Consider the following 12,546-nt stretch of genomic DNA (forward strand, 5'->3'; position numbering starts at 1 on the left):
AGATAATATTTTGAAATATTAAAAAATAAAAACGTTTTTCCAATGCGTTAATTAAGTGTTGACTTATGTTGTAAAAGAGTTTAATAGTTGGAAATTAATGCAGGTGAGAGAAACCTGTCTAGTGTCAATGAATTTTATTTCACTATGATGATGATGATGTCCCATTCACTCACAAAAAATAAAAATAAAAATAAAAATAAAATATATATTGTTTTTCATTTTTAGTTTTTAATTAGTTAATGGTTACACTTAAGAAGCGTCCCTGTTCCCTCACTCTGAAACTCCGTTGGTTTATTTTGGCGGTGAACCTGAAAAACCCTAACTCCGATGGAGAAGATAAGTGATGAATACAGTTCAGAAGAGGAATGCATGGCGGATTATAGGCGCGGAGGGTACCATACAGTTGAAATCGGAGACACATTCAACAATGGCCGCTACGTCGTGCACTCCAAACTCGGTTGGGGCCATTTCTCCACCGTCTGGCTCGCTTCCGACACTCTCAATTCGGTGCCTCCATTTCTCGCCCCTTCTTCTCGCTCTTTATAATTCCCTACATTATGCGTCGTTAGAGTTTTTTCTACTTTGGTCACTCCGTTGAGTTTAGCTGCTTCCCTGTTAAAGTGAAATTTACTTTGTTTCCATTTTTTGTTGCGGAGGGAATGGTGAGAAGAGACTTCACAAAACCTTTACCTTAGGAAAATTATGCGACACTTTTGTGTTTTAGAGCTTAATTTCTATGCACCGTTGGGTAAAATGTTTTACACTAACAAGTAACAGGCAATTAGATATCACGGTAGGTTTATCCTTTTAGGTAATTAGTGTAAAATTCGACAAACTTACTATGTATGACAAGTTGTGATTGGATGTCTTTACATTGTTAGGTGTTTGGATAAACTTTTATTGAAGCACTTTTAGAAGAAGAAGAAAAATATAGAAAGAAAAATCTAAATAAGTTTTTGCGTAAGTTAAAACTAGTTTATATATAAGTTAGAAATAATATTTTAGAGAAGCTAATAAGAGAGAGCTTCTATAAATTTGTTTATGCATAAGCAAGCTAATTTTAGTTTATAGAGAAGCTTATCTCATTTTTCCTTCCAACTTTTATTAGCAAAAATGTGTCAAGTGAAAATGAAAATGTGACACAAATTAACAAACCAAACACCCATCGTAATTCACTTCTTGCTGTTTTTAAATTTTGAAACTTGAAGTTTTAGCTCTCTTAATGTGGGAAAGTTTTTTGTTTGTAGCGTTATGTAGCCCTTAAAATTCAGAAGAGTGCGCAGCACTACACTGAAGCTGCAATGGATGAAATCAAGATTCTCAAACAAATAGCTGAGGGGGACTTGAATGATAAGAAATGTGTTGTGAAGCTTTTGGATCATTTTAAGCATTCAGGGCCTAATGGCCAGCATGTGTGTATGGTTTTTGAATTCCTGGGTGACAATCTTCTCACCCTTATCAAATTTAGTGACTTTCACGGCCTTCCTCTCTCCATGGTTAAAGAAATCTGTTTTCATATTTTGGTGGGCTTGGATTACTTGCATCGTGAGCTTTCTATCATACACACTGATTTGAAGCCGGAGAATGTGTTGCTTCTGTCACTGATAGATCCATCTAAAGATCCTAGGAAATCAGGTGCTCCAATCATCCTTCCAAACACTGAGGATATGGCTGTGTCTAATAATGAGACTAACCAAGACAATAAAATTTTGAATGGAGATCCGACAAAGAACCAGAAAAAGAAAATGCAGAGAAATGCCAAGGTAGCTCAAGGCTGTGTTGAGATGGGAAGTTCAGAGGAAGCTGTGGATTATAAAGGACCTGGGCAAGAAGATTGTGGCAATACTGTGAAATCAATTGTGGAATTTTTTGAAGATAAACCTAATGGTTCTCTGATTAAAGATGAATCAACAGAGAATTTTGAAAAAGATGATTCACAAGGAAGTCAAGGTCATAGGAGAGGTAGCCGTTCCATGAGAAAGAAGTTGCTGGGAGCTGTTGATCGTAAGTGCAAGCTGGTTGATTTTGGTAGTGCTTGTTGGACTTATAAACAATTCACAAATGATATACAGACAAGGCAATACAGGTGTCCTGAGGTTCTTCTTGGATCTAAATACTCTACCCCCGCAGATTTATGGTCCTTTGCTTGCATTTGCTTTGAGCTTGTCACTGGTGATGTTCTTTTTGATCCTCACAGTGGTGACAACTATGATAGAGATGAGGTAAATGCACCTGTTTTGTACTAAAAAAATGCAGGGTCACTTTATTTGTGCTATCATCATTTGATGCTTGCAATATTTTTTCCCCCATTTTTTGGACTTTGAAAATTTGTTTTCTGAACAGAGTTATATTTCTTTTGTCCTTAACATATGCTGGTGAATGCAGGAAAGCATACTTCTGCTGACTTTAGATATTTGTTTTTTGAAAAGAAAAAAAAGGCAAATGCAATCTTTTGGAAACAATTAAACACCACGAAAAGGCCGAGTAAAATATACTTATATCTGGATAGAAATTCGAAAATTATGTTGCTGAAAGCCTTGCCTAAACTATAGAATTGTAATTACTAATTTGACAATATGAAATATATTATGTGCCCTGGGGCCTGGAACAATAATACAAAGGGACATGCCTGTGATAGTTGAATAGAATTTTTCCACCTAAACATGTTATTTCTCTTTTACTGTTTACACCAATTATATTATCATGCTTATGTCTTAATTCTTTTTCATTTATATCAGCATTATTTGGAGTTCGACTTGGATTTGAAAAATAAGAAAAATCATTGGGAAGATTGCTAACTTCTGTAAGCAGAATAATTTTAATTAAAGAGTGAATTTTGTCCTACACTCCTATTAAGGATATTAAACTCTACTCATCTTTGCTTTCTGAAGAATGAAACAGAGGCCTTAGCTTCCAGTCTGTAAAGTCATGCTACTGCCTACTAGATCATGACTTTTCTTCAAAGAAAGTTGCTTGTGTCCATAGGCATTTTGGAATCATCAATTGGCTATTCCATGACTTAATAATGTTCAAAGAAGTTGTAACAACATTCTCAATATATTTTGTTGTTACACTGCCAGTGATCTTGGAAACGAGGCTTCATTATTCTTCTTTGATAATTAGTGAAAATTTTGACAAATAATGCGATATAATGATACATTGAATCACTGGGGCTATAAGCCCCTGCTGTTCCTTATTAAAAGTATTTTTTTTCCTTGCTTTATACCTACTAAAAATGTTGACAATTATTTGTGGTAAATCAAATACTTTTGGCTCAATGTATGTTAAACATAGATATATCTTAAAGCTTCCCATTCTCTTGGAAACAAATGTTACAAAATTTGAAAATAATGATGTGGCTACCTGAATTTGAACTTAAATCAAAAGATTGTTTTGATGATATTTAAACATTTGTTTTACAGGATCACCTGGCATTGATGATGGAGCTTCTTGGGGTGATGCCTAGCAAGGTAGGAATGTTATCTGCTTTGCAATAAATTTTGAAGTTTGTTGGTATTGTCAATTTTGCATGTTTATATTCAAGAAACAATATTCAAATTTAAACTCCATTTGAGACCATTTTCCAGATTCTCTTGCAGTGCATCCGTTTGTTTTTCAATGAGTTATTCTGCTTAAAAAACCTGAAAATTAGGGTATTTTACTAATTTCATTCTGAAAATTGGTGAATGCTGATATTTTCATTTGTATTCAACTGCAAATGAATAAATACTTCCTTCAGATTGCACTAGGTGGCCGCTATTCCCGAGAATTTTTCAATAGCCAAGGGGACTTGAGGCACATCAGCAAGTTGCGATTCTGGCCAATGGATAAGGTGCTGATGGAGAAGTATAATTTCAGTGAGCAAGACACAAATGACCTGGTTGACTTCCTTGTTCCATTACTTGATTTTGACCCAGAAAAGAGACCAACAGCTGCTCAGTGCCTTAGTCATCGATGGATCAGTGCAGGTCCTCAGACTCGTGTGCCCTCCATAACTACTGTGCAACCGGATGCCATCAATGAGGAATTGTCTGAAAGGAGGAAGAGGGAAAAGGCAGAGAAGGAGGCAGTGGAAATTGATTTGATGAATATAGCCATTAAAGGAACTCCAAAGCCTCTCAAAGACCCCCAACCTCTAAAGTCAAACAAATAGATACAAATTGCCTTGTCTGGGTGGTATATGCAACCTGTTTTGTTTTCATGGTTAAGTTTTGCTGGTCCTTCGAGCTTGATAGAATTGTTACATGGGACATTATTATATGCAATACAGGTCAGGCGTTGAGCTTATGTCTTGGGAAGCTCTTCCTGGGCGAAGACAGTTGGATTTCTGGTGTATTGTTGAAACCTCACTTCTTTCACCTTTACTGGTATTACAGGGGTAGCCTCAAATTCAATTTATCAAGTTCGCTGAGTTATGTAAACTTTATGATGCTTTTGGAGTGATTGGAACTTCTCCCAAGATTAGAGTTTTGTCTTTCAGAAATACAATTCGTTATAGAGTGATTGGAAATTCTGAATGACAAAACTCTAATGTAGGGAGAAGTTCCCATTTTGAATGAGTTGATCCCTGATTTGTCTGCATCAGACTTTGTTGCTTGTTGAGTTTATTGGACATTTTAACTTTGGTTACGGTTCATTGTATATAAAGAGAGATTGAATATTTTCCTGTGTTAGAATTCCTACGTGTCTCAAAAGTTGCAAAAAAGTGAGTTTAGTGGTTGATTGCGAAAACAATATTAACAAATTGGTTAGCACAATTCATAAAGGAGGATGGAGATAGTAGGGGGAGAAACCCAGCAAGATTATGTCGTGAAGTCACTATTCTAGTCTCAAATGTGAAATCGTGCTGACAACACTTTCTACTAATAGTTCAAAATTATAAAATCATTTCAAATAATAATAATAATTCATTTAGAAGATTGTTAGAAAGTAAAGTGGGTTAGCATTTACAAATGTTTAGTTATAGAAATAACTCTCATCAAACTTTGTTGTCGAATTTAACTTGCTATCTGAAATTATAACTCAAAACACAGCATTCAATATGCTAGCTAGCACATAACAGATATTCGTACTATTTAGAAGAACCATGGAGAGCAAGTCGATTGTGTAGAAAGCCCGTGTATTATAAACGATATTTTGCATAGCGAATTGTTAGTGCGCTGCTCGTGGAATGAATAAATAGTAATACCGCCGTGAACAAGACCAGTACTACAAGAGGAACTCGATCTTTAAGTAATTTTATCTGAGGAATAATTTTGGAATTCTATGAAATTTTATTTTAGGATCAAGAGTCAAGGCTAAGATTTAAAATTGACTCTCTTTTTTGGTATTCTCTTTAAAAAATCATGTATAAAATTATCAGTTTAAAAAATTTTCATTTATCTAGACTAAACTCTTAAAAGGTTGACCATAGCCACCACCAGCCATCAACCCTTTTCCCTTTTTTAACTAACTATTTAACCTTAAGAATTCTATTAGTCATGACTATTGATATATAATACTAATAGAAAATGTATGGAGATGATGTGAATTGAAGTTGGTGGCATATTGTTGGTATCATAAGGGGGCAAATAAAGTTTTTACTTTAATTTAATTTAAAGATGGTTAGACCTTTTTTATTTTCAAATCATTTAAATTTAAAGATTTTTTTCTTAAACAACAACCTTAGCCTCACTAAGCAGTGTCTATTTGTGTTAACTACCATGGTTGCTAAGTAGGTCCCAGTCCAACAGAGAATGATGGATCTTTTCCTGACATGGAAAGAAATATGCCAAACAATTAGAGGTGATTAATATAAATAATATTTCATTCATCTGAAAATTGAATATTATTAATCAAATTATTAACTAGAGTATTTGTTCTCAACCACCCTAGTGGAGAGATGTCCAGGATTAGTGTTTCACCCTACATCAAATATGATTGTCTTCTAAGAATAATACTTATGAGAAACTAAACAAACCTCAACTATTGAAGCTAGTATTGATTATCCTTAGATTACCATGTTACTGATACCAATAATTATTAGTTTTATCAACAACTAATTTTCGCTGAAAAATTTGAATGACCGTCTTTAGTAAAATATTTTTTTCCGATAATTGATATTTAAAACTATGTACAATTTAGGTTAGAGTTGAAGTGTATATAGGAATTACATACACTCTTGAATAGATGTTCCAGGTTTGTTTTAACTCGCAAAACATGGGGAAAATTACAGGCTTATTGTGTATGCGATGTTCTCATAAAAGCTTTGTTAGTTATCACTTCTTACTGATTATATTCAATGGAAGTATTCTAAAGGGAGAAGGGTGCATTTTAGATGATAAAATATAGTCAAAATTGATTAGAAAATCAAATTTCAAAATTTATTTTACATGTGCGGGTATTTAATCACAACTCAATCATTGATTCTATAATCAATGGTTATAATTATACTTGGTCTTTCAAAATGCATCCCTTCACTTGAGAAAAGTCAAACCCATAATATAACTCGAGAAATTCATAACATAGGTGATGAAGCAATTTATACAAGAAGCATCGAGAACAAATGGATTGGTATTACAAATATGTATATTTCATAAACAATCTGATGGAGAGTGAAGAGGGAAGAAAGAAAACCCTACTGTACTGCTCTAGGTGTGTAGTACACTAGTACCTCTTTTTACTCAGTTTAGATACTAGCTAAAAGGATAATATTATTACCCAATGGCCAGAATTGCATAGGTCTGCTTTGAGGATCAATAAAAAAATCAACAAAATAAAGATAAAATCCCTAAACGTAAGATAAAGATAACCAAATCCAAACCAAATGTAAAAGATAATGCAAACTAATTACCCTATATTATTAAAAATAAAATCCCTAAATATAAAATTAAAATTAAAATCCAAAATAATACCGACTTCGATCAATGCAGAAGTGATTTTACAATGCCCTTTGCTGGTGAATTTCTCATTGGATAAAGAAATGTATAGATGTGAATACCAACCCAATCTTAGAAAATTCTCTATTTCTAACTTGCCAAAAGAAGGGAAATTACAGATGTCAGAAGTCAACCTCAATACACATTCTCTGTTTAATCATGTACTCCTATCAGGTAAATTCTTCAACAAGAGGTTGATAGAACAGCTTGTATGCCTCCACAACTTCAAGATACCACATAGCGTCCCGGTCAGGTGATGATGAAAGATCAACAATCTTGTGAACCTGTTACAATGTTCAGCTCAAATTAAAATATTTTGCCTCATAATCTACATGTCTATTTGGATAAATTTCTCTATAAGCACTTTAAAGAAAAATATGAAGAAAGAAATGAAATTAACTTTTTTATAAATTAAAATTAACTTATAAACTAAAAGTTAAAATTATCTAATACACAGGTCAAAAAACATATTTCAGAGAAGTTAATATGAAAAAATTTTCCAAATTAATTTTTGCATGAATTAATTTTAGTTTATAAAAAATCTTATTCCATTTTTCTTTTTTATTTCCTTGAGTTGAAAGTACTTATGAAAAAATTTATCCGATCATCCCCTATACTACTATATTTGCTTAAACATCACTAAAACAAACTCCATTAAGTATGCAAGTGTGAATGGCAATGAATGGTAGCAATTTCAAGCTTAATTCATTAATTTTGAAAACACCTCAAACCGAAATAACAAACACGTGTGCATTACCTTGATCATGGGAAGTTCTCCCGCACGTGCGACGTACCCTCCAACCACCATCACATACATCCCTGAAGCGATTCAGTCGAAGACACAACACACACACACACACATCAATTATAAATTTTGATAAAACCCCACATTCAATTGAACGAAAACAGAAGAAACCCCGATTTTGGGGGGGGCGAAATTTACCGGGTTTCCAGTGATGGTGGCGAAACTCGCCGGTGAGGGAGAGCTCGATGAGGCCGGTTCCGTCGTCGAGAAGCAGAGGAGCACCGTCGGCGGAGGCGGAGACGAGAAGGCCCTGAGAAAATGAAAGAGGGTGAAAACGGCGTCGTTTAGGGAATGGGGGCGGAGAGGAGAGGGAAGTTGAAACCTGTAACCAAGCGCGCTGGAAGAGGATGGCGCCGAGGGTGAAGCGGTTCTGAGAGGACACTTCTCGAACATGCTTCAGCTGCGAGCATAAGAGCTTCAACGCTGCCAAGCTATAATCCATCACCACCTTCACTTTTCTTCTCTAACACCATACCTGTTTCATTTTCAGAGGTACCATCATTGGTCCGATTTAACGCTATGGTTCAAAAGAATTTTAAGGTGACCGCGAAAAAAGGCTACTTAGAAAAAAAACAATTTAATAAAATTATATATATATATATATATAATTATGTCATCGTAAAACTTTTTTACACTGGCAACCAATTATATCTTTTAATTATGTCATGTCACTATAAACACATTTACTTTTAACAATAACATGGCACAATTAAAAGATATAATTAGTTGTCCGTGTAAAAAAACTTTATATTTTCTTTTTAGATTTGTTCCTGTAGTATCCATCGCCGATAGCAGTGACTAAAAAAAAAAAAAATTTATACTGACAGTGTATAGGTGATTAACTCTCTTTTTCTCTCTCTCTCTATATATATATATATATATATATATTCAATGATAAATACTCTTTAATAGCAAGACTTGAGTATTGGATTTTCCATCGAATATAATATGATTTTAAAGTTACATTATTCTATTCATGGTTCTAATTTTTAACATAATTTAACGGTGTCATAATTTTTTTACTTAATATGTAAAAATAATTTAAATTGATAATATATAAAATTAAACTAAGATAAAGTAATAAATCGCATTTTCGGATAAAGGAATCTAAATTTAAGTTTTGTGAAAGAGTTCTAAGACAATTATAGTAATGACTAGTACATAACTAGCAAAAAAAAATTTAAAAATTAAAATAGTAAACTATTCTCCAATTTCTTACTGCACATTCTAAGGCTTTTGGTCAGGGATTATAAGGTATGTCTTATGACGTCCGAGTCAACCATGTTCATAAATAAAAAGAAAAAAAAAATACGTACTTGTTGAGAAATGTTGATTGAAAAATCATTAGTCGAAACTCTTTAGCCTTTGATCTTTGGTCTTTGATTTGCAAATAGTGATTATACTTGCAAAAGAGACTTTGAAGCCTAAGTCAACGAGTGATTAGAATGTTCAAGTGTTGTGTGTAAAAATTACGTACCTTCTAAGGATAAGATGCATGTATATATGGGTAAGAGAATGTTACCATTAAGAATATGATCATTTAAGTGTATTCAAAACTTTTTATTATCATGTAACAGTCAAACATTACTTTTTGTTAGGTTTGATGGAGGAAAATGTTTAGTCAAGCCAAGAACTCCTCGACCTTTGGGAATACTATTTGGTTAAAACAAGCAATATTATAGTCATGTTAATGTCTCTTTAGACCAAGGACCGACAAGATCTCAGTCCTAGGACTTACCCGGTATATAAGTCCCCTAAGTCTTCGACTCCTAAGAGAAGAGTTCAATGTATGGCTAATTTGGCAAAAAGTTTGCTTTCCTGCCTAAGAAATTTTGCAGTTTTTGTTGTGAAACATTCTCAAGAATACTAAGAGTTGCGTTGTCTTTCACCGTTGATGATAAAAAGATCTAACGGTTCATATAAATGTGATGCTTCATCACCCTAATCGCTCCACTCATATAAATAGGGCCCTTAACCCTTAAAGAGATTCACTAGCAAACTTCCGGCTTCCAAAAACTTGGAGCTCTAGCCTTCTTGACTACGTAAAACTCGAAAGCCAAGTACATATTAGGTATGCCTTCTTTCCCAACTTTTATGAGTTTCAATAATAGTTTAGAATCTCCTTTTCTTAGGCAAAATGGAAGTTTATACTTGGGTTTAGGTATTTGGCCAAGAGCTCGTACTAAGCCAAGGTTTGTAGTACAAAGGTTTTATTCTTGGATTTTAGGTTACTTGGTCGAAAACTCATACTTGGCCAGAGTTTACAATACTAAGGTTTTATACTTGGGTTTAGTACCAAGATTTTATACTTGGGTTTAGGTTCTTAGTCGAGAGCTTGTACTCAACCAAAGTTTGCAATACCAAGGTTTTATACTTGGGTTTAGTACCAAGGTTTTATACTTGAGTTTAGGTACTTGGGCGAGAACTCGTACTCAACAAAGGTTTCTCTTCTGCCCTTCCGATAACTTTAAAATGAACTTGTACAAAATGTCGATGTAAAACGTTTATTAATGATATTGGTGTACCTCATTAAAACTCTTTCCGGTTAAAACTCTTTCTTTTCATAGGATAAAAGACCGACGGTACAAAAGAGTACAACACCTCATTACAACCTTAAGACTCTAATAAAAGATTAACTATAATAAAATTTGGGATGTGACAAATTCCAAGTCCTCGAAATCTCTTGACCGGATAAGTATTCAAGTTTGTATTGCTCTAATTTTAGACTTTGAGTCACTCTAAAAGGTCTATTCTAGTTTGTCGACAACTTTCCTTCAACTAAATCCCTCTTAGCTTCATCTTGAATTCTCCATATCAAATTGCCTTCTTAGAAGTCTCTTCTAACTAGCCAAGAAACATGTCGTGGGTTTTCCCTTCTAAGACTTGCTTCTTGTTAGATTTGAGCCCAGTCACAGATGATTTCAACTAGGTCAAGTTCAATTTGATGGGAAAAGCCATCATCATCTTGGTACAAAATTCTTTTGGGAGAAGCTTCTCCGATCTCTACGGACAATATTGCATCAATACCATAGGCTAATCGAAAAGGTGTTTTTTGAATAGTGGAATGTGGAGTACACTGATAAGTCCAGAGTACCTCCGACAACTCCTCAACCCATTTACCCTTAGATCTGCCCAACCTCTTCTTCAATTCACTTAAGATAACCTTGTTAGCGGTCTTGTCTTGACCATTTGTCTGATGATGTTCCATAGAAGAAACACGATGCTGGATCTGGAGCCTTGCAAAGAACTTATTAAGTTGTTTATTCGTGAATTGCTTGCCATTATCGGTCACAATGATATAGGGTACTCCATAACAGTAAATAAGATTCTTTCAAATGAAGCGCTACACATTCTTTGTTGCGATTTAAGCTAGTGGTTCTACCTCTATCTACTTGGTGAAATAGTCAATTGTTACCAACAAGAACTTGCGCCAACCTTTGGTGGGAGAAAATGGTCCCTAGATGTCAATACCCCACATGGCAAATAGCTATGGAGATACTATACTATTAAGATTTTGGGAGGAGCGTGAATTAGGTTGTCGTATTGCTAACATGGAATACACTTCTTCACAAAATTAGCTTAATCGTGTTGGATGGTTGCCTAGTAGTATCCAATCGTAAGTATTTGAGCTACCGTGCTCCTCTCCCTAGTGTGCATGTGGTTCAACTCCTCAAAGATATACTTGGCTTAGGCCTTGGTGATAAATTTGAGTAAGGGAGCCGAGAATCCCATTCTTGAAAAGCTCATCTCCAAGGGCGTAGAACTTAACTGCTTGTAGGTTGAGTTTCTTAACTGTCGAAGGGTTTTCCAGCACAAGGTTATGCTTCAAATAATTTAGGATGAGATCATCTAGCTCTCCTCCCCCTCAATCTGCATGTATTCATTACTAGATATACTAGGCTCCTTTAGGGTTTGTTGGGTGATGGTCTTATATTGGTCAGGGTGTTGAGTACTTATTAACATAGATAAGACATCAACCCTAGTATTTTCCTCCCGAGGTATATGCTTAATTCGGAATCTCGAGAAGTCTCCCTTTAGCTCATCAACCACGTGATAAAGGAAGTCACTCTTGCATAACAAGTATTTAGCCTCATCTCCAAAGCCAATCTTATTCCCACAATAAGGGCTTCAAACTTTGCTAGGGTGTTCGAATCCTTGAATCCGAACAGAAAAGATTGTTCAATGGCCAAGCCTCCTAGTCCTTCCAAGAGAATTTCGGCTCCACTGCCCCTCTTATTAAACGATCCATCCACAAACAATGTCCACACCTGCCCTCTCAGAGGTTTAGTAGTCATCTCATTGATGAAGTTGACAAAACACTCTGCTTATGTAAGGCCTCTTGGTTGGTAAGCCAAGCCGAATTCTAACAACTCTATCGACCAAACAATCATGCGTCCAACAAGCTCTAGTTTTCTAAGGATCTTAGCAATAGGATAATCGGTTTTGAACTCTACTTGGTGACTTACAAAATGTGGCCTCAACACTTTTATTGTCGTTACCAAAACTAAAGCTAAAATTTTCACCTTCTAGTATCCTTGCTCGAAACCCTGTAGTACTTGATTGATATAATAGATGGACACCTGCCCTCCTTCTTTCTCTTGGGAAATAATAGTACTGAAGGATTCATCTGAAGCAGACAAGTAGAGCAAAAGTGGTAGATCTTGGATGAGCTTCGCTAAGATAAGGGGTGCCAACAAGAGTTCCTTCAATCCTTGGAAAGTAGTCTTGCACTCTGGTGTCCACTCGAAGGCTTTCTTCTTTTTCAACAATGTAAATATAGCCTTTACCTTCTCAGTCAAGCATGGCAGGAAACAAGAGAGGGAG

At 35.0% G+C, this 12,546-nt stretch overlaps 2 protein-coding genes across 3 annotated transcripts; one reads left to right on the forward strand and one right to left on the reverse strand.

Moving 5' to 3' along the window:
• Nucleotides 1-227: 227 nt before the first annotated feature.
• Nucleotides 228-4,676, forward strand: LOC109798872 (uncharacterized). Of its 2 annotated transcripts, XM_020359292.3 has the most exons (5): nt 228-507; nt 1,248-2,222; nt 3,423-3,470; nt 3,740-4,176; nt 4,271-4,676. In XM_020359292.3, the coding sequence occupies exons 1-4, from the start codon at nt 328-330 to the stop codon at nt 4,151-4,153; spliced, it is 1,617 nt and encodes a 538-aa protein (XP_020214881.1). In that variant the 5' UTR covers nt 228-327; the 3' UTR covers nt 4,154-4,176; nt 4,271-4,676. The 2 variants fall into 2 exon arrangements, with proteins under 2 accessions (XP_020214881.1, XP_020214880.1); XM_020359291.3 differs by having other exon boundaries at nt 3,740-4,676.
• Nucleotides 4,677-6,808: 2,132 nt separating this feature from the next.
• On the reverse strand, nt 6,809-8,262 carry LOC109799097 (recQ-mediated instability-like protein). The gene is made up of 4 exons (XM_020359596.3): nt 8,045-8,262; nt 7,861-7,972; nt 7,675-7,736; nt 6,809-7,201 (listed from the first exon to the last, which is right to left on the reverse strand). The coding sequence occupies exons 1-4, from the start codon at nt 8,162-8,164 to the stop codon at nt 7,088-7,090; spliced, it is 408 nt and encodes a 135-aa protein (XP_020215185.1). The 5' UTR covers nt 8,165-8,262; the 3' UTR covers nt 6,809-7,087.
• Between the last annotated feature and the right edge of the window lie 4,284 nt (nt 8,263-12,546).

This window comes from Cajanus cajan, chromosome 8, assembly GCF_000230855.2.
Source record: "Cajanus cajan strain Asha chromosome 8, NIPB_CcT2T_4, whole genome shotgun sequence".
Classification (NCBI taxonomy): Eukaryota; Viridiplantae; Streptophyta; class Magnoliopsida; order Fabales; family Fabaceae; genus Cajanus; species Cajanus cajan.